General features: G+C 45.3%; 1 protein-coding gene across 1 annotated transcript in view; it reads left to right on the top strand.

Annotated features, from left to right (window-relative positions):
• The first annotated feature begins 170 nt into the window (after positions 1–170).
• KIAA0319L (KIAA0319 like) overlaps positions 171–20,432 on the top strand; it is a 120,237-nt gene continuing 99,975 nt past the window's right edge. Inside the window, exons 1-2 of the mRNA XM_062190941.1 lie at positions 171–378; positions 3,322–3,491. Of these exons, the coding sequence (XP_062046925.1) occupies positions 3,350–3,491 (142 nt within the window). The 5' untranslated portion in view covers positions 171–378; positions 3,322–3,349. The remainder of the gene's footprint in view (positions 379–3,321; positions 3,492–20,432) is intronic.

Below are 20,432 nucleotides of genomic sequence, written 5' to 3'. Positions count from 1 at the left end.
GTGTAGACTTCCTTTGGAGAGCGGGAGGCGAGAGGCTGGGGGCCCAGAGTCCTTCGTCTGTGCGTAATCTTATCCATTCTAGACAGCCCCTCCTCCCCTCCGGCTCGCGGCTGAATTGCGCTTCCGGGGGTGGGCATGGAAGGGTGTGCTTCCGGGTTGAGCCCGGCAAGGTGGGAGGAGGCTGCGTTTCCGGCCTCCGTCGCTGTCCAGGGAGGCTGAGGCGAGAGGGAGCTGTCCGGGTGGGGAGGCCGCACTGGTTTCTTCCTCTTCCTCCCCCTCCGGGTGAGGGGAGCGAAGGTCGGGGGCCCCGAGCCCATGGACCGGAAGGAGGCGGAGGCCGCCGAGAGCCGGGGCCCCGCTATGTGGCCGTGAGCCCCGGTAGGTGGCCGGGGGCGGCTGGCTGCCGGGCCGAGGACCATGAGCTCAGGGGAGGGCAGGCGGGACGGGCGATGTCTGGGGGTGCGCTGGCCGGGTGTTGGGACCCGGAGGTGGCGCTCCTGGCTCGGGCAGGGCAGCCTGCTGTTTGTGGCCTTGCAGGCGCGGAGCTTGGGTCCCCGGCAGGAGCCCGATTCTTTCGTGTCCGGGCCTGGTCATGCAGCTCCCTCCGTCTCTTTACAAACAGTCGGGCTCGTCCACCTTTGACCTCTGCAGCCTGGCCCTGAGCTACCGTCCCTGGTGTTGGGTCTCCCTCCCCCCACCCCGAGATAGAAGTTGATGCAGAATAAGGGCGTGTGCGGGGGGGATATTGAGCACAATGTGGAACGTCTGATGGGAAACCCGCCTCATTGAGGCTTTTGTAAACGATGCCCCTCCGAGGGTCCTGCTGCAGCTGCAGTGAGCACAGCGGTGACACGAGGGAAGCCAAATGGAAAACCTCAGGCGTGGCGCTGGGAATGCTTTGTCTGCTCTCACTTCGGGGTGGTTGTGCCCAACCGACCGTAGATGCAATCGGTGAAGAGCATTAGCCGACTCGCCTTGTGCTTTCTTGTGTGACGAACAGTCTGGAAACTAGGAACAAACTGGAAAGACGACCTCCCAGAACAATCTGTTCATTTTTCCAGCTATTTGGAAAACAATGTCTGCAAATATAAGCAAAGCTATTCATGGCAGTCTGTTCTGTAACTTTCCCGAATATCCGAGACTTTTTTTTTAAAGCTTTATTCTTGATTACTCATACCAGCTAAATAGGCTGTTTGAGACGTGCTCTGTCGTTATTCAAACATATCTTATCGCTGTGTACATAAATGGAGTTCCACGTATGTAGCTGACAGACTGAACTATGATACATCCCCCATCAACCTGAAGTATTAAGTAAACATTACCCCCTGCTCTGTCTGAACAGCTGCTGCAACAGAGTGCTTTTATTTCGGGTGTACTTGTAACGCCCTAAATGCCAGAACCATCATTTGTCAAGTGTTGTGGGGGTGTGTGTTCTCTCCCTGGGTTGTTACCCTTTGATTTGATAACAAACTGTTTGGATCTTGGTGGTGTGTTGTTGTTCCTGCCTCTGGTCAGCAAGCCTTTGCCTGGACCCTAGCAGGGATTTGTGCCCTTAGGCAATTGCAGGTTTCAGAGGAATGACTGGGAGTTCACATGATATTAGCTCCTGCTGTTCTTATGCACCATTTGTAAGTCATTGCCCTTGTAATCAGCTTGCTAGTCCAATGGTGTTTATTACGCCTGTTTTCAAAACCTATCCACTTCTTTTCTGCGTTGCCCTCCCACCTGCCAGGCTATTGATGACAGGTGTTGAGTCACCTTGAGTTTTAAATCCTGTGGTAGGCAGTCATGTGTGTTGGGTAAGATACATACACACGGGCACACTCCCCCATTCCCTCTTGGGAGAGTGGAGAAGTTGCTGGATATACTTTCTAACTCAGCTCCATTTCATGATCTCTTGAACGGGTCTGGCCCACACACCTCCTTTCTGCTCCCTCCCGCCCTGCTCACTCACTTCCAACTCCAAAACAGTTAGAAACAGCAATGGATGGTAGTGAATGAGAAAAATGGAGTCCGTCAGATGCTTATGGCTCAGTGGAAACTTTTTCTTGGGTGGGCTGCAGCTCAGTTTTGCAGCTGTGTATGTCTGCTTCCTGGTGTTTGCGTTGATATCCTGTGCAGGCAATGCTAATCTCTGTACGTGCTGGCCAAGCGTTTGTGAGCCTGTGCCGTTTGCCGGGTGTGGAGGATGGGTGCATATTTAGGATAGATGTTTGAATAGCCGCTTTAGAACTCATTCAACCCTCATAATGTTGCTATGCTTTATGTAACTTATACAGTATATAGCCACGTTGTGTAAACAGGCAGAAGCTTCTGGAAAAATCAGTTTTTCTACTGGAAGGGACCTAAATGGTCCAGCTCCTAGATTCTAAAGTAGCCAGCACAGTGCTTGACATAAATATTTGTTGAACGTGTGTGTGAATTTAAAGCAGGAATTCTAAATGACTCTTAGGGAGAGGAGGGAGTAACACTGAAATATAAATTGGGTAGATTTTAAAGATAGTAGTGTGGTGGGGGGGAGGACAGTAGCACGCTGGAGGCTGCATGTCCTGTCTAAATATCAATCCCATTGGAGCTGGAATTATGATAGAGTGGGTAAAACAGCTGCCTGTGAAGCCAGCATCTCACATGGGTACCGGTTCGTGTCCCGGCTGCTCCGCTTTGATCCAGCTCCCTGCTAATGGCCTGGGAAAAGTGGCAGAAGATGGTCTAAGTATTAGGGTATGTACCACCCACGTGGAAGACCCGGATGAAGTTCCTGGCTCCTGGCTTTGACCTGGCCCTGCGCTGGCCATTGTGGCTATCTGTGGAGCGCAGATGGAAGATCTCTGTCTCTTCTCTTTCTCTCTTTCAAAATAAATAAATAATTTTTTTTTTTTAGTAAACCAATCCTATTAAAACAATTTAACAACACTGGGCCAGATAAAATCCTCAGGTTGATTTAGTTAAAAGAGGTCCAGCCTCTTCTTTTCATATAGTATTTGGTCAAAGTCACAAAGCTGTTAGTAGCAGAACTGGAACTTGAACTCAGGTGTGGCGCTTTTTCCATTCTGCCACGTAGATAAATTACTGTTAGACTACAACAGAACACAAAGTGTTTCAGTTTTAAGGTAGATTCATTTCATATCCCTATGTTGTTACTCTGATAATTATAGGCTATGTCAAAGCACAGGCTTAACATTTATGGGCAGGGATGAGCACTGAAAGACGAATTTGAAGTTTCTCTTCTCTGCAGCCTGTCACGCTGTCTAGCACTCCACATTTCCAGGAATCAATTATTAATTACTTGGCATATCATTTCTTCTCTTTCTGTCTTTCTAGTGTACTGATTCTGCTCATCTGGAAGGCCATGGAGAAGAGGCTGGGAGTGATGCCAGTTCCTGCTTCCTGGATTTTATCAGGATATTGTTGGCAGTCAGCCGTGAAGTGGTTGAGAAGCTTGTACCTGTGTTATGCTTGCTTCTGTTTCAGCGCTCTGTGGTTGTCAACAGGTACCATTTTCTTTGAAGATTCTAGATAAAATAAGGGCACTCTGTGTGAGTCCCTCAGTCAACTTTCAACGCTATTAAGAGGCAGAAAAACAATATGCTGATTAACAGAAATAGCATCTTTTTGGTGGATACTTTGTTGGGTTTGTTTACTTTTAGAACCAAAGTTTAAATCAGATTCTATCTCATAAGGGGGAATGGGTGTAATCATTTTGAGATTTGATAAAGATGTGGTGAAAAGAAAAAATCTTGGCCGGCGCTGCGGCTCAATAGGCTAATCCTCCACCTTGCGGCGCCGGCACACCGGGTTCTAGTCCCGGTCGGGGCACCGATCCTGTCCCGGTTGCCCCTCTTCCAGGCCAGCTCTCTGCTGTGGCCAGGGAGTGCAGTGGAGGATGGCCCAAGTGTTTGGGCCCTGCACCCCATGGGAGACCAGGATAAGCACCTGGCTCCTGCCATCGGAACAGCGCGGTGCGCCGGCAGCAGCGCGCCTATCGCGGCGGCCATTGGAGGGTGAACCAACGGCAAAAAGGAAGACCTTTCTCTCTATCCTCTATCTCTCTCTCTCACTGTCCACTCTGCCTGTCAAAAAAAAATAAAAAAAAAAAAAAGAAAAAATTTTTCAGAGTTGGACATACCTGGGTCCTGGAACTGGATGTTTCTGTTTAATGACTAAAACCTTGGGCAGGTTACCTTGTAATGTCTTTGAGGAAGGGTAAGATCTACTCCATCACTTGATTTGAGGACTAGGGGACAGCATGAACTTAGGTTATTAATAAATGTTTTGCTTCCTTTTCTAAAGAAGTCTCCTCTTACAGGGCGCCTGTGCTCCTTGCTTTTTCTGTGCAGAAGGGCTATGTTTATAGGTTTCGTGGAGTTTGCCTTCCTCCTTCATCCTGCTAGAGCCTCTTGCCAGGAATCAGTGCCAAGAAGGCTACATTTCAAAGAAAATGCCCTTTCTTTCTATCTTTTCTTCTTTGAGTTCCTTTGTTGACATTGTGCCTCTCAGAGTACGGAGTGTGAGAAAACAGCAATTTGAGAAAGACTTCTGAATACACTGCCATTCTGCCCAGTGACCAAAAGCCTTCTGCTATAGAGACCACTGTCTGTGTAACTAGTCAGCCTTTTGCTCCTATAATTATAAAGGTTTCTATTGCTTTCCTAAAGGATTGGTGGTCATGATCCTGAGAACCAAGTAATTACTGCATTTAGCAATTTCAGTAGCATCAGCTTTGTGGTTTTTGTTGTTCTGAGTGGTGGTTAGTGATTGCATAATTATAGCCATGGAAATGGCAGTTGTCAGAAAGCTGACCCAGATACTTTTTACCCCAGTTGATGCTTTGCTGAGACAGCTGACTATTTCAAGCCAACATTTTATATAAAGTCATTCAAATTAAGTAAGTAACTGATTTAGCACCATCAGAGCAGGAAAACCACACCTGTCACATGCCAGGCTCCTGATTATAAACATTATGCATCTCATTTATTCCTTACGAGAACTCTAAAACAGATAGTTTTATTTTCATTTTATAGATAAGGAAGTTGAGGCCCAGAGACAAAAATGACTTGACTAAGGTCACACAGTAAGAACATTTCAGAGCCAGGATTCTAAATCCAGGTTTGTCCACACTAGAGTCTGCTCTTTGTCTTCTGCTGCTCTGCCCTGCAGGCATAGGTGGTTTTTTGGAAGGCCACTTGAGAAATTCAAAGTACAAGGGAGGTCAAAAAGCCAAAAAAAAAAGCAAAAACAGAAAACACATGCTGGCAAGGGTGTGGAAAAAAGGGAAACTCTTATGAATTTGATGAGACTGTAAATTAGTATAGCATTGTGGGAAATAGTATGGAGGGGCCTCAGAAAACTAAAAGTAGATCTACCATATGATTCGCCTGTCCTACTTCTGGCTTTATATCCAAGGGAGAGGAAATGAGCATATCAAAGAAATATCTTCACTTTCATGTTCATTGCAGTACTGTTCTCAACAGCCAAGATGTGAAATCAACCTAGGTACCCATCAGTGGGTGAATGCATAAAAAAAACTGCAGTGTATATTTATATATACAATGGAGTATTAGTCAGCCAACATTTGCAGCAAAATGGATGGAGCTGGGGAACATGATGTTAAGTGAACTAAGTCGGGCACAGAAAGACAAATACTGCATGTTCTGTCTCATAATGTGAAAGCTAAAAAAGTTAATTTGAATGTTGAGTAGCGATAACCAGAGGCTGGGAAGGGTGTGGTGGGCAGGGAGAGTAGAGGGAGGTTGGATAAAGGGTACCAAAACACAGTTAGATAGAGGGAATAAGTTCTGGTGTTCTATAGCACAGCAGGTGGTCATAGTTCAAAACAATCTATTATCTACTTTATGAAGAATTAGTAGAAAGGAGCTCAGAGTCTCCAAACAAAAGGAAAGGATATGGAGATGGAAAGGCTAATTAACCTGATTTGATTAGTACACATTGAATAATTGTATTAAAATGCTACACTGTTTTTTTTTATAAATATGTACAGTTATTTTTTGTTAATCATAAATGAATGAAAGGACCAAGTGCAGGGGAAGAAGAAGCAACTCTGAGTCTTTCTGTATTTACCAGTCTAGCACTTGGCTAAGCATTGCATGTTGGCTCATTGGGTAGTCTTACACATCCTGGTAAATAGATTGTGTACAAAGATGCAGAGGGAGAGTTGTTATAGGTGGTTCTGGTGGGTGTTAGATTGTATCCATTCCATTTTGAAAAAGTGTAGAGCTTTTTTTTTTTTTTAAATTTATTTATTTATCTATTTGAAAGAGTGACAGAAAAAGAGGGAAGGAGAAAGAAAGTGAGGTAGAGAGAAGAAGAGATCTTCCATCCTTTGGTTCATTACTCAAATGGGCACAACAGTCACGTTGGGGCCAGGCCAAACCCAGGAGCTTGGAATTCCATCCAGGTTTCCCACATGTGCATTAACAGGGAGCTAGATTATAAGTGGAGCAGCCAGGATTCAAACCGGTGCTCATATCAGATGCTGGCATCTCAGGTGGCTGCTCAACCTGCTGCACAATACCAGCCTCCAATGTGGAGCTTTTGCCATGGAAATTAAAGATCAGGAGCCATGTGTGTTCAAACTATGGAAACATGTAGCCAACACGACAGACATTTTTGTTATATGTTTTAATTTATCAGAGCTTTTTCGTACCAGTTTGTTAAAAAACATAATATCCTAACAAAAAGATGAATACAAAACAGGGAGTTCCAAAAATAGGAAAATAAAAGGGGGACCGACACTATGGCACAGAAAGTTAAAGCCCTAGTCTGCAGTGCTGGCATCCCATATGGGCACCAGTACGAGTCCAGGCTGCTCCACTTCTGATCCAGGTCTCTGCTGTGGCCTAGGAAAGCAGTGGAAGATGGCCCAAGGTCGTTGGGCCTCTGCACCCGCATGGGAGGTGTGGAAGAAGTTCTAGATTCCTGGTTTCAGATCGGTGCAACTCCAGCCGTTGCAGCCATCTGGGGGATGAACCAGCAGATGGAAGACCTCTCTCTCTCTTTGCCTCTGCCTCTCTGTAGCTCTGCCTTTCAAATAAATAAATAAATAAGTCTTTAAAGGAAAGAAAGAAAGAAATTAAAAGAAACAGAACTTGAGTTCCAGCTCCACTTCTGATTCCCATTTCCTGCTAAATGTGTACCATGGCAGGCAGTAGGTAATGCTTCAAGTACTTGGGTCTTTGACACCCATGTGGGAGGCTCAAATTGCTTTTTTTTTTTTTTTTAAGGATTTATTTATTTATTTATTTGAGAGGCAGGGGGAGGAAGAAAGAGGTCTTCCATCCGCTTGTTCACTCCCCAAGTGGCTGCAATGGCTGGAGCTGGGCTGATCTGAAGCCAGGAGCCAGGAGCTTCCTGGTCTCCCACACGGGTACAGGGGCCCAAGGTCTTGAGCCATCTTCTGCCGCTTTCCCAGGCCATAGCAGAGAGCCTGATTGGAAGTGGAGCAGCTGGGACTCAAACTGATGCCCATATGGGATGCCTGCACCACAGGTGGCGGCTTTACCTGCTACAGTGCTGGCCCCAAATTGAGTTTCAGGTTCCTGACTTGGCCTGGCCCAGCCATGGCTGTTGTGGGCATTTGGGGAGTGAACCAGCAGATAGAAGATCTCTGTCTCTATCTCTGAAATAAATAAATTAATTAAAAATGAAAAGGAACATATTTAAATGTATATAGAAATATAGATGAGAAGATTAAGTTCTGATTTTCTATAGCACAGTAGGGTGACTGCAGTTAGCAAGAATTTTTTGAATATTTCAAAAGGGCTTGAAGAGATATTTTGAACGTTTTCAACACAAAGAAACAATAAATGTTTGAGGTGATAGATATGCTAATTACCTTGATTTGATCTTACACATTGTATGCATATATCAAAATATCATACTATCCCATAAATGTATACAATTGTGTCAATTAAAAATAAAAAATATAGGGGTTGATGCTGTGGTGTAGTAGGTTAAGCATCTGTCTGCAGCACCGGCATCCCATATGAGTACCAATTCAAGTCCTGGCTGCTCCACTTCAGATCCAGCTCCTTGCTGATGGCCTGGGAAAGCAGTGGAAGATGGCCCAGGTGCTTAGGTGCCTGCACCCACGTGGGAGACCTGGAAGAAGCTCCTGGCTCCTGGCTTCGGATCAGCCCACCTCTGGCCATTGCAGTCATTTGGGGAGTGAACTAGCAGATGGAAGACCTCTCTGTCTGTAACTCTGCCTCTCAAGTAAATAAATAAATTTTTAAAAAAATACAAAATAAAGTATATAGGAGAAAAAAATTATATTTGAAGTGTGTATTCTCATTACTAACCAAAGATTTATAGATTAAGATGAGAAATCCTTTTTAATCTATCCCATTGATAAAGATTGAAGTAAAATATCTAGTGCTCCTAAAGGATGATTCAGTTGCCCTCAGATAGATAATGCTGGGGAGTTTGAACAGAGAACTCAAAATTTTTGTGTATTTATTTTAGTTTTTTCAAAAGGAAGAGAGAGACTGAAACAAAGAGAAATCTTGCATATGCTGCTTCACTCCCTAGATACTTGGAATAGCCGGGGTTGGCCAGGAAGAAGCCAGGAGCCTGGAACCCAATCCAGATCTCCCACATAGGTGGAAGGAACCCAGCTGCTTGAGCCGCCTGCTGCCTCTGAGGATGTGGAAATTGGAAGTGCAGTGGGGACTTGAATCCAGGCACTCTGCTATGGGAACCAGTGACCTTCCCAGTTGGACACCTTGGCTTTTTAGCTTACTTAACAGCTCTCCCACACTTGGTACCTTTCACTGCTTTCTTGAGACCCTTTCCTTGCTTGCCTTAAGTTGTACCATTCTTGCCTTGGTTCTCCTTGTAGTTGGTGTGCTGTATTTCCTAATTATTTCTCCTTCATTTTCTTCCCAGTGTGTCCTTTCAATGTCTTGTTCTTCAGGGTTTTGTTTCAAGCCTTTCTTGTCCTGTTCTTGTGTGCAGGAACAATCTCATTCATGCCACAGTTGTAACCTGTGTGCTCACTACTGCCAAATCTATAAATATTTCTGAGCTGTAGACAACGTAGCCACCTTTATGTTACACATCTCCAACTGGATAACTCTTAGCTGCCTCTCACTTGATATACTGAACTTGTGGCGGCTGACATTGCAGTGTGATGGGTTAAGCCTCACCTGTAATGCCAGCATCCCATATGGGCACTGGTTAGAGTCCTGGCTGCTCCACTTCTGATCCAGCTCCCTGCTAATGCACCTGGGAAAGCAGCAGAAGATGGCCATGTCCTTGGACCCCTGTACCCACATGGGAGACCTGGATGAAGCTTCTGACTCCTGGCTGTGGCCTGGAAGGGGACCCTCTCCACAGCTTTTGCCTCTCCAATGTCTCACTCCTTAAATTCTAGCCAAGCTCATATGTCTGCTTCCTGGGCTCAGTAAGGCCCCCTGTCTTCTGTTTGGGTTCCAGCTTTCTATGCCATGGGAAACTGTGGGATGCAGTTCTAGTTTCCCCTCTCTCAGGACTGCAGCCTTGCACTGCTTGCAATCTCCTGACTAAAAGTAATTGTCTTTGAAATTCTGTTCATTTTTTAAAAGATTTATTTATTTGAGAGGCAGAGTTGCAGAGAGAGGGAAACACACACAAGGGGGGGGGGAGAAAGAGAGAGAGAGAGAGAAAGAAATGTTCCATCCACTGGTTCACTCCCCAAATGGCCACAATGGCTAGAGCTGGACTGATCCAAAGTGAGGAGCTAGGAGCTTCTTCCAGGTCTCCGACATGGATGCAGGGGCCTGAGCACTTGGGCCATTTTCCACTGCTTTCCCAGGCCATTAGCAGGGAGCTGGAAGACAAGTGGAGCGGCCGAGACTTGAACCTGGAGTCCATATGGGATGCCAGTGCTACAGGCAGAGGCTTAACTTACTATGCCACAATGCTGGCTCCTCTGTCCAGTTTTGTAGTTGTCTATGGCAAGATGGTGAGTCTGGATGGGAGAAGTCTACTCTAATTACTTGTTTATGTGCCTGCCTGCTGCACAAAACTGTCTTACTACACCCCTAGCATCTAGCAGATAGTAAGCAACATTGAAGGTTTATTGGTTTAACCTAAAGGTAATACTGGAAAGAGTATCACCTTGGAATATACATGTTTGAAAGAACCAACCAACCTACCTTCCTTCCTTCCTTCCTTCCTCTCTCTCTCTTTCTCCCTCTTTCTCTCTCTCTCTCTCTCTCTCTCTCTCTCTCTCTCTCTCTCTCTCTCTCTCTCTCCTTCTCTCCTTCTTTCTTTCTTTCTCCTAAAGATTTATTTCTTTATTTGAAGGTCACAGTTACACAGAGAGAGGAGGAGAAGCAGAGAGAGAGAGAGGTCTTCCTTCCGCTGGCTCACTCCCCATTTGACCACAATGGCCAGAGCTGCACTGATCTGAAGCCAGGAGCCAGGAACTTCTTCCGGGTTCCCACATGGGTGCAGGGGCCCAAAGACTTGAGTCATCCTTTACTGCTTTCCCAGGCCATAGCAGAGAGCTGGATTGGAAGTGGAGCAGCCAGGACTCGGACTGGTGCCCATATGGGAGGCCAGCACTGCAGGCGGCCTGCATTCTTTCTTGCCCTGTTTTTCAATTTTGGTCCAATGAGTGGGTACTTTAGGAGGGAGCAACATTTGGAAAGTAAATTCTGCTCTTTTCTCTGAACTGGCTATGATTGGCAGAGTATTCTTCCCGATTGATGTCACTGGATGGTAATCTTGTGGTATGGAATGGCTGCCTTCGGGATATACATATTTTCTCTCCCTTCCATGCTTTAACTGGTCTGCATTCATCGACATGTGTAAATTTACTCCAGTAGAAGAAAGCAGAAGAAAAACCATGTGTGTTTACACATCCCTGACATGGTCTCCAGTCACCCTCACCATCTCTTGTAAAGATGGTGTTCCAGCCTCCGTGTACTGCTAAGTGACATGTTTTAGATTTTAATTACTCCCAGTTCTGAGTGGCAGAGATTGGTTATCACCCTCAACCTCAGCAGAGACTGCAGGTGGGACAGAGATATCCTCTGGCTTAGCGAGAAGCTCCTTCCCCACTAGTTGCCATTATTCTTGTTCTCAAACCTGCTTGCTGTCATGAGCCCCAGTAATGACCCTGGCAGACTGAAGGTCCCTGTGGGCCCCAACATCACTTTCTCCTTTGCCCTTACCCTTTGGTTCTACTTTGAGGACTGTATTAGTCAGCCTATAGTGAGATCTGAGACAGGTTAACTTTATGAAGAAAAGAGGTTTATTTTGGCTCAGAGCTCTGGAAATACAAGGTGCACAGGCTTCCTTTGCTGATGACCTTCTTGCTGACAGAGTCCTGAGGCGATGCAGAGCATCACATGGCAAGAGGCAGGGAGTGCATGTGTCTGTCACTATCCACATGGTCTTCTGCCCCACCTTCTTCTAAAGCCACCAGAATTCAGTCGTGGGGGCTACATCCTAATGATCTCATCTAATCACTTTATCAAGGCCCCGCCTCTAAACACCATAGTTAATAAGTTTCTACCCTTTTAATGCTACTAACAAGATTTTAGGAGTTAAACTCCTGTGTGAGTTCAGGGGCAAATCATATCAAACTGTAGCAAGGGCTGTAGCCCCTGTTACACCAGTCACAGTGGTATCTTTTTTTCTTTAAGAGAATGATATACTTTGAACATGCTTTAGTCTTATCTTCAGGAAAAAAGCATTTGCAGGAGACTTTCTAAGTGTATTATATCCCTGCTCTTCTTGTATCTGCTGGGCACCTAATTTGAGGTTGATGACTAATGGAATATATCTTCCAGCAGTGAGCCTTCACCAGGAACTTTGTGCTGCCAAACTGGCCTGTATTCTTAACTACATTGCAGCACAGGAAGGTACTAAATTATTAATCCTAAATCTGTCTCTTCAGATTGTAGGATAATGACTTGAGTATGTGGCAGCTGAGGGAAGGTAGGCTTTTCTGGTTGTTAACACAAACTATGCAAGATACTTGATTCTAAAATTCAGCCGGCATTAAGCAAGTCTATAGGCTCTTGTTACAATGCAGTTTAATTGACATAAAACCAATCATGATTCCCAAAGTTAGCCTCTACCCCCATGAAATTAAATCATCTTTTGCTTAATCATTCTTTAGTAAGAGATAATCATTCACTTTGTCTTAGAAAACTATACTATAACTTTTGGTTCTTTTTGCCCTTTAGAAAAACTATGCAGACATGAATTTATTTTTTAACTTGTATGACAAAGTGAAGAGAGATGAGAAAATGACAAAATTGGCAGTAAATCCAAATCAACTTGAAAGCTATCTTCAATTGTCTCTCCTAGGAATTCTTTAAGGCAAAAAGTAATAAGGCAGTAGAGGAATTTATAAAAATCAAAATCACAATTATAGGCAAAGCATAGCTGTTTGGCTTATTTTGGAGATTTTATGAAAATCTCAGTAATAGAGGTCAGTGTTGTGGCACAGTGGGTAATGCATGCACCCCATATTAGAACTCTGGTTGGAGTCCCAGATGTTCCACTTCCGATCCAGCTCCTGGAAGTGGATCCAGCTCACTAAAAGCAGTGGAAGATGGTCCAAGTGCTTGGACCCACTGTCACTCGAGTGAGAAACCCTGATGGAGTTCCAGGCTTCTGGCTGTGGTCTGGCCCAAGCTCACTGCAGTCATCTGGGGAGTGAACCATTGGATAGAAGATCTCTTTCTCTCTTTCACCCCCTATCTTTGTCACTCTGCCATTCAACTAATTAAATCTTAAAAAAATAAAAAGCTTAGTAATTGGAACCACTTGTAATTGAAGGCTTTTGGTGGAATTGGCAGGAACATGGGTCAAGAACTATGTGTATGGTTACTGTTTGGACATCTATTCTCAGGTGAGCAGTATTAGAGTTTGGGTTCGAATGGATAGCTCTTTCTTGAGGACCTGCCTTTTAAACATTCTTTCTGATCCTTCATTCATTCAAGAACTTCCTTAGGACAAGGCAGCTCATGTGGTTAAGATCCTGTTGCCATTTTTAATTTCCAGACAGTTCTGCGTAAGTTTCAGAGAGAAGTTGTAAGAACTGATCTTAACCTGCTGCCTATTCAGCCGATGATCAAAGGTGGGAGATAGTTGCCAAGAGGATGGAGCATGGACTTGAGGGTCAGACAAGCCTGAGTCTGAGGCCTGGTTTTATCATGGCCTGAGGGATGTGACTACAACCCACCCCATCAGGTTCTTCATCTGTAAAACAGGAATGACAGTACCTCGTATAGAATTATTATGAGATATTCATGCAGAGGACTTACTGTACTCCCAGGTACATAAATAAAACCTAGCAAATGTTAACAATAGTTACTGTAATTAGCAAAGTACAATTTGGTTAAACTCTTGTCTAAACATAGGATAACCCAGCAATCAGCTTCTTTTTGTTAGTTTTTTTTTTTTTAACGATTTATTTATTTGAAAGAGCATCAGAGAGATTGGCTGAGTGCAGGGTGGAGGGGTGGCAGTGGGGTTGGGGATAGAGATATCTACCGTCTGCTGGTTCATTCCCCAAATGGCTGCAACAGCTAGGGCTGGCCCAAGCTAAAGCCAGAAGCTAGAAACTTCATCCAGGTCTCCAGCATAGATGGCAAGGACCCAAGTACTTGGGCCATCATCTAATGCCTTCCCAAATGCATTAGCAGGAAGTGGAGCAGCCAGGACCTGAACTGGCACTCTGATATGGGGTGCTGGAGACAACGGTGGTGGCTTAACCTAATGTGGCCCCTCTGCTGGCTTCTGAAGCCTCTGTCCAGTGGGATCTCAGTCCCCACATTATTGAATATAAAGTAGACAGCTGGCCTTTCTGTACTGTCAGAGAAAGTACGCTGCCATTCCTAGAGCTCAACATGCCTGACGAGAGTGATTGAAGTCTGTGACAGAGGGAACTGTGCAGGACAGGCCTTTGTTCTGCTGCCGTGCCATCAACTTTCCCTCTGCCCTGGTTCACTTCCCTCAACACTGATGATGTGCCCAGGCTTGGCAAGGCCTGGGACCAGGCCAGGCTGACTCTGTCTTTTTGTCAGAACAGTGTTTTGACTGGGGCGGATTGAGTAGCGCTTTTGGATGTTGTGTCAGAAGTAGCTTGGGGAATTAGTCTGCCCTTCCCTCAAAATGTATTTATTGGGCAGCTACTATTCCAAGCATTAATACTACAGAGATGAGCAATACACAGAAAGGTTCTCTGTCCTCATGGAGCTTGCAGCCTATTGATAGCATTGTCATTTGTGGACAACAGAAATTCTCTTTCAGAGGGGCAATGTTACTGTATCAAGATTTCCCCCAAAAAGTCTGAAGCCCTCTCTAAGTCCCAGAGTAGTGTGGTGATGACAGAGACCCAGTATTCCTGTAGAATCCGAGGAATGTAAGGGACTAGGCAATTTGGTATCTCAGGCTGGTCTCAATAGTTAACCACCTGCTGAGAATTGTACAGGTAAAGCCCTATGCACGGTACAGTGCATCTCCAGCTTTCTTTTCAATCCAGCCTACTCTCTTGCCCTGAATAAACAGTGAGAGCGCTTATCTGGAGATAAGGAAAGAGTGCTACAGCTTCAGCCTTTGTCCCTAATTTTTTTTTCTAAAGATTTATTTATTTATTTGAGAGGCAGAGTTACAGAGAGAGGAAGAGACAGAGAGAAAGGTCTTCCATCTGCTCGTTTGCTACCCAAGTGGCTGCAATGGCCGGAGCTGAGCCGATCCAAAGCCAGGAGTCAGGAGCTTCCTCCAGGTCTCCCGTGCGGGTGTAGGTGCCTGGGCCCCTACACCCAAGTGCTTGGGCCATTCTCCATTGCTCTCTCAGACCATAGCAGAGAGCTAAATCTGAAAAGGAGCAGCCAGGACTCGAACCAGCGCCCGTATGGGATGCCGTGACACAGGCGGAGGCTTAGCCCACTAGGCCACAACACTGGCTCCCTTGTCCCTAATTTTTTAAGATTTGCTTATTTGAGGGGCCAGTGCTGAGGCACAGCAGGTTAAACTGCTACCTGCAGCACCAGCATCCCATATGGATGTTGGTTTGAGTCCTGGTTGCTCTACTTCTGATCAAATTCCCTGCTAATGTGCCTGGGAAAGCAGCAGAAGATGACCCAAGTGCTTGGACCCCTGCATCCATGTGGGAAACATGGATGAAGCTCCTGGCTCCTGGCTTTGGTCTGGCCCAGCCGTGGCCATTGTGGCCATTTAGGAAGTGAACCAGTGGATGGAGGATACCTCTTTTTCTCTCTGCCTCTGCCTCTGCTTCTCTGTCAGAGAGAGAAAGAGCCCACACGAGAGCACTTTTCTCCTGCTGATTAACTCCCCAAATGGCTACAGTGGCTAGGGTTGGGCCAGGTGGAAGCCAGGAGCTGAAAACTCCATCTGGCATTCAAGTACTTGAGCCATCATGTGCTCCCCAGGCTGGATTGGAAGTAGAGTAGCCAGGATTTGAACCAACATTCCAATCGATATGGATGCAGGTGTCCTAAATGCTGGCTTAACCCTCTTTGCCACAGTGCTGATACCCTTTGCCCACAGTTTAGAAGTGTGTGTCCTCTGGCAGTTTTCTAGAGATTAGATTCAGTCAAATTCTGAATTTCCTTGATCAGTTACAGTCAAATACCTCAAGGTAAGAAGGAATTATGAATGTTCCTGAATGAGTTAACCTTCGGCAGAGAAACCGAAGCAGGAAGAATGCTGGTCCAGGTCTCTCCGAAACTCTACCTACTATGGACTCTGCCCCTAAACCTAAAGATGAGTGTTAGTAAAATGTTACAGTCTTATCTATGGCGCAATGTACACCTTGACACCATCCGAGCTCTAGCCTCCTCCCCCCCGCCCCACGCCATTGCTGGAAGCCTGGTAGCCACTTGGCCCAACCACCAGCGTCAGCCCCACCCCCATCCTAATGGGATTCGATGCTCCTACTTCCCTGCCTGCCAACCCCCACCCCCAAAGTTAACCCGTGGCTCTCTCTCTCTTTCTCTTTGTCTCCTGACCTCTGTCTCTGTCTCTCTTACGTTCTCCTCCCTCTTCTTTTCCTTCTTCGCCCCTTCCCTCCAGTCTGTTGGGTTTCCCCCAATAAACTCTTTCCCTTGGTGTGTTTTGTGGTGGCCTTACAATGGGTGCCCAGTGGTGTTTCAGTCCCATTCCCCTTTTTAAACTAACCCAGCAGATGACATGATTTTTAGGAATGCTGTCTTTCTCCCAGCTGACTTAGCCTTATGCCTTGATTCTAATCCAGCAGCACATTTGAGTCTGAAGTAAACTTGTGCTCGTGGATTCTCTCACTTCTGGGTAATAAGGGAACCACTGGTATTAACAGCCCTGGAAGATGGGGTGGGGTGGGGACTACTGATTTGGTTTTGCTTCTGTAGCCTTGATTTAAGGTTTGGGATTATAGTTTCAAGAGGACTGCCATCCCACTTATTAAGAAATGGCTCCTCTGGCTTTTGTTTTGATACTGATCAGTGTTTATTGTCCTCAACTGGGGGCAACCTGGATCAGATGGAAGCTTATGGAAGTGGGCCTGCTAGAGTGAATGGGTCTTAATCAGAATAAATGAAGCACCTTGTAGAGAGGTACTGAAGAGCCATATTCCTCAGAAAGCTGAGTAATCTGCACCCCGCTGGGTCAGTCTGGCATCTGGCCTGACAAAACAGCCCCGTATATATGCAGAAGCAGTGCTAAGCTTCTCTTCTACCTGTGCCTTCTGCTCCATCAGTTTCTTACTGCTTGGCTTTCAGAACTGCTCTCGGCTGCATTCCCCAGAGTATGCTTAAATGCTGCACTGTGACATTTCTCACAATGTACTTTTCATATTACCCCTTTCGTGAAAGGTTAAAGGGAAGGCTTGGTGTCGAAGCTCAGGTAAGCAGATCAAGCAGGGTTATTTACCCAGGATGGTCAGGGCAGAAGCAAAAGTTTTCTGCCCTATCCCTGGAGACTTTCTCTGACAAGCATACCCCACTTTCCTTTTCCATGCTGTTTTGATTGAGCTGTTTCGCCTCCACTCTTTCGAATTTCATGTGGGGGTTGCTGCCTTGGTAGCATGGCTGCCTTTGTCAGTAGGGAAGAGTGGTGGGGAGTGAGGACTGTGTACAGCGCATTCCAGCGGTTTCCTGTGTGCTTATGGTGTGTGTGTGAGAGAGAGAAAGAGAGAGAGAGAGGGATGGAGAGAAAGAGAGATGGTGAGGCACATTTGGTGTGCTTCTCTGCAGCAGCAGAGAAATGTTGCCATTTTACAGATGAGGCTAAGGAAAGGCCGGTTTCCCTGGGTAGAGCCAATCTTATATAATTGGGTAGTCAGGAGTGTTGACCAGTTTGTTCAGATTTTCGTTTCTGTAGTAGATTGTATGAAGTGTGATCAACTTGTAGGTGGAGCTATAAGAGAAAGATGCATGTAAATACATGTTATAAAAATGAGGTCTGTTAAAAAAGTCACGTCTGTAGTAAATAAACCCAACCATACTGAATTACCTGAATGCCAGTGCTGCACTAGATGATGACTTGAATTAAATTACGCTTTTCCAGTGTTTGTGATTTTTGGTTCTTTAGTTGTGTCGTCTCACATGCAGTGCCTTATAAGTTGTTAACCTAGGCTGGCTTTGTGGCGTTAACAGGTTAAGCCGCCACTTTTAATGCTAGCATCCCAGTTCCTGCTGCTCTGCTTCCAATCCAGCTCCCAGCTTAATGCATCTGGGAAAGCAGTGGAAGATGGCTGGGTTTCTTGGGCTCCTGCCATCCACATGGAGACCCAGATGGAGCTCCTGGCTCCTGGCATCACCCTGGCCCAACTCTGTTGCAGCCATTTGGGGAGTGAACCAGAGGATGGAAGATCAATCTCTCTTCCACTCTCTCTCTCCCCCTCCTTCTTTCTGTAACTCTCTCTTTCAAATATATAATATAAATCTTTAAAAAAAAAGTTACAATACTATAGAAAAAATGTTGTTAACCACTTAGCTATTTTTTTTTTTTTACAGGCAGAGTGGATAGTGTGAGAGAGAGACAGAGAGAAAGGTCTTCCTTTGCCGTTGGTTTACCCTCCAATGGCCGCTGCGGCCGGCTCATCACGCTGATCCGAAGCCAGGAGCCAGGTGCTTCTCCTGGTCTCCCATGCGGGTGCAGGGCCCAAGGACTTGGGCCATCCTCCACTGCCATCCCGGGCCACAGCAGAGAGCTGGCCTGGAAGAGGGGCAACCGGGACAGAATCCGGCGCCCCGACCGGGACTAGAACCCGGTGTGCCAGCGCCGCGAGGTGGAGGAGGATTAGCCTTTTAAGCCACGGCGCCAGCCAAACTTAGCTATTTTTTTTAAAGTTGTGTTTATTTATTTGAGTGAGTTGAGGGAGAGAGGGAGCTCCCAACTACCAGTTCACTCTCCACAAGCCTGCAACAATCAGGGCCAAGACTGGAGCCGGGAACTCCATCCAGGTCTTCCATGTGGGTGGCAGGAAGCCAATTACTTAAGCCATCAACTGCACCCTCCTAGGATCTGCATTAGCAGGAAGCTGGAATCAAGAGCCAGAGCCAGGAATCGAACCTAAGTGCTCCTATATGGGACTTGGGCATCTTAATTGGTGTCTTAGCTGTTAGGTTAAAAACCCATTTGTAATTACATTTTTAATACCTTCTTTAGGCTACTTATACTTAATTTATATATATTTTTAGATTTATTTATTTATTTGAAAGTCAGAGTTATACAGAGAGAGAAGGAGAGGCAGAGAGAGAGAGGTCTTCAATCCACTGGTTCACTCCCCAATTGGCCACAATGGCCGGAGCTGCGTTGAGCTGAAGCCCGGATCCAGGAACTTCTTCAGGTCTCCCACGTGGGTGCAGGGGCCCAAGGATTTGGGCCATCTTCTACTGCTTTCCCAGGCCACAGCAGAGAGCTGGATAGGAAGTGGAACTGCTGGGTCTTGAACTGGCACCCATATGGGATGCTGGCACTGCAGGCGGCAGCTTAACCCACTATGCCACAGAGCTGGCACCTAATTTATATCTTTAGTGATCATTAATATCTAAGTGTTTTATATATATATATATATATATATATATTATAGATAAGTACATTTTAGGCCAACAAATACTGTACCAGGCTAAATAAAACCCAGTTCCTACCACAGAGAGTTCACAGTATGGAGGTAGAGAATGAGGTAAAAGCATAAAGAAGGGTGATAAATCCCAAGATGTACTGTGGGAGCACAAAGAATGGGGCAGAGAAGAGCTGAACCCTATTCTATAGCAGGGTGGTGAAACATGGCATATTCTACTTTCTTTGAACCTCCCTCTTGCAGATTTATTTGAAGTGGTTTTTAACCTGCAGAGCTCTTTTCACTTCTTTGTCTCAGAGGGAGAGACAGAGGGAATGGAGTATATACAGCTCTGAACAGGCTAGAGAAGACGAGCCCTAAGAAAATTATTTCTGTACGGATACAGATTGGCTTTGACTTAATTTAAATAAACTTGCTCGCAAAAATTCTAAGAATACTAACTACTCACACAGTTTCGCTTTCATTTACACACAGATGAGAAAGCATCTGTAGCTCTGCATTTTATTTGCTATAAGCAAAAAATGAAAGTGGTTCGAGATATTTAGGTATCTGAAGCTTGGTTGTATTGAGTCCTCATATGTCCCAGTTCAGCCCACTGCAGCTTTTTTTTTTTTTTTTTAATTTTTAACAATTTTTTTATGACACTTACATAATGCTCCAAAAAGAGACTTTCAGTGGACAAATTGACATAAACTTTTCCTCTCTTGGCCTTATCTATTGAAGTAATACCTCATGGCTAGCTGTGTTATTTCCTCCCGAGTTTACTGTTCTTATTTAATTTATGTAACACTCTACCTCAACCCTCTAAAAGACCTTTTTCTTAAGAAACAACCAAACAAACCAACCAAAAAAAAAAGAAAAAGAAAAAGGAAAAGGGAAAAAACATCTCCCCCCAAACAAAACAGTTCTCTGATTCAAGGTTTTTTGTGTGGGTTTCAAAAGGAGGGTGGCACGATCATGGTGAATGCAAATAATTTATCAGCCCGTAATGACTGCCGGCAGAGATGGCAATCAACTGCAGGTTCTTAACAATAACATCTACAAGTGGGCTTTACACAGAATTGTTACATTCACGACATCGTATTTAGGTGCTTTTCTCTCCGGAAAAAACATTTTTTCTTTTATGCTTTTATGTGCTGAAAAACTAACATTTATCTGTTATCATTTGATACCTGTGCCTTGTGAAGTACAAAGATAGTATTACATAGAGCGGTGTGGGCTCCTTCACGCTGCGGCTTGGAGGCGTGCTCTTCTTGCTGACAGCATTCTCCAGAGTCTTTTAGTCATAAGGTGGTGGGAGAGGAAGTGAAGCAGGATTCAGAGTACATCAGATGTGCAGTGTAACCTCCTAGTTGCAGGTTGTTTTTTTCTCTTTTCTTAAAAGTAC

The sequence above is a fragment of the Lepus europaeus genome, chromosome 5 (genome assembly GCF_033115175.1).
Source record: "Lepus europaeus isolate LE1 chromosome 5, mLepTim1.pri, whole genome shotgun sequence".
NCBI lineage: Eukaryota > Metazoa > Chordata > Mammalia > Lagomorpha > Leporidae > Lepus > Lepus europaeus.
This window is presented reverse-complemented; position numbering and strand designations above follow the sequence as displayed.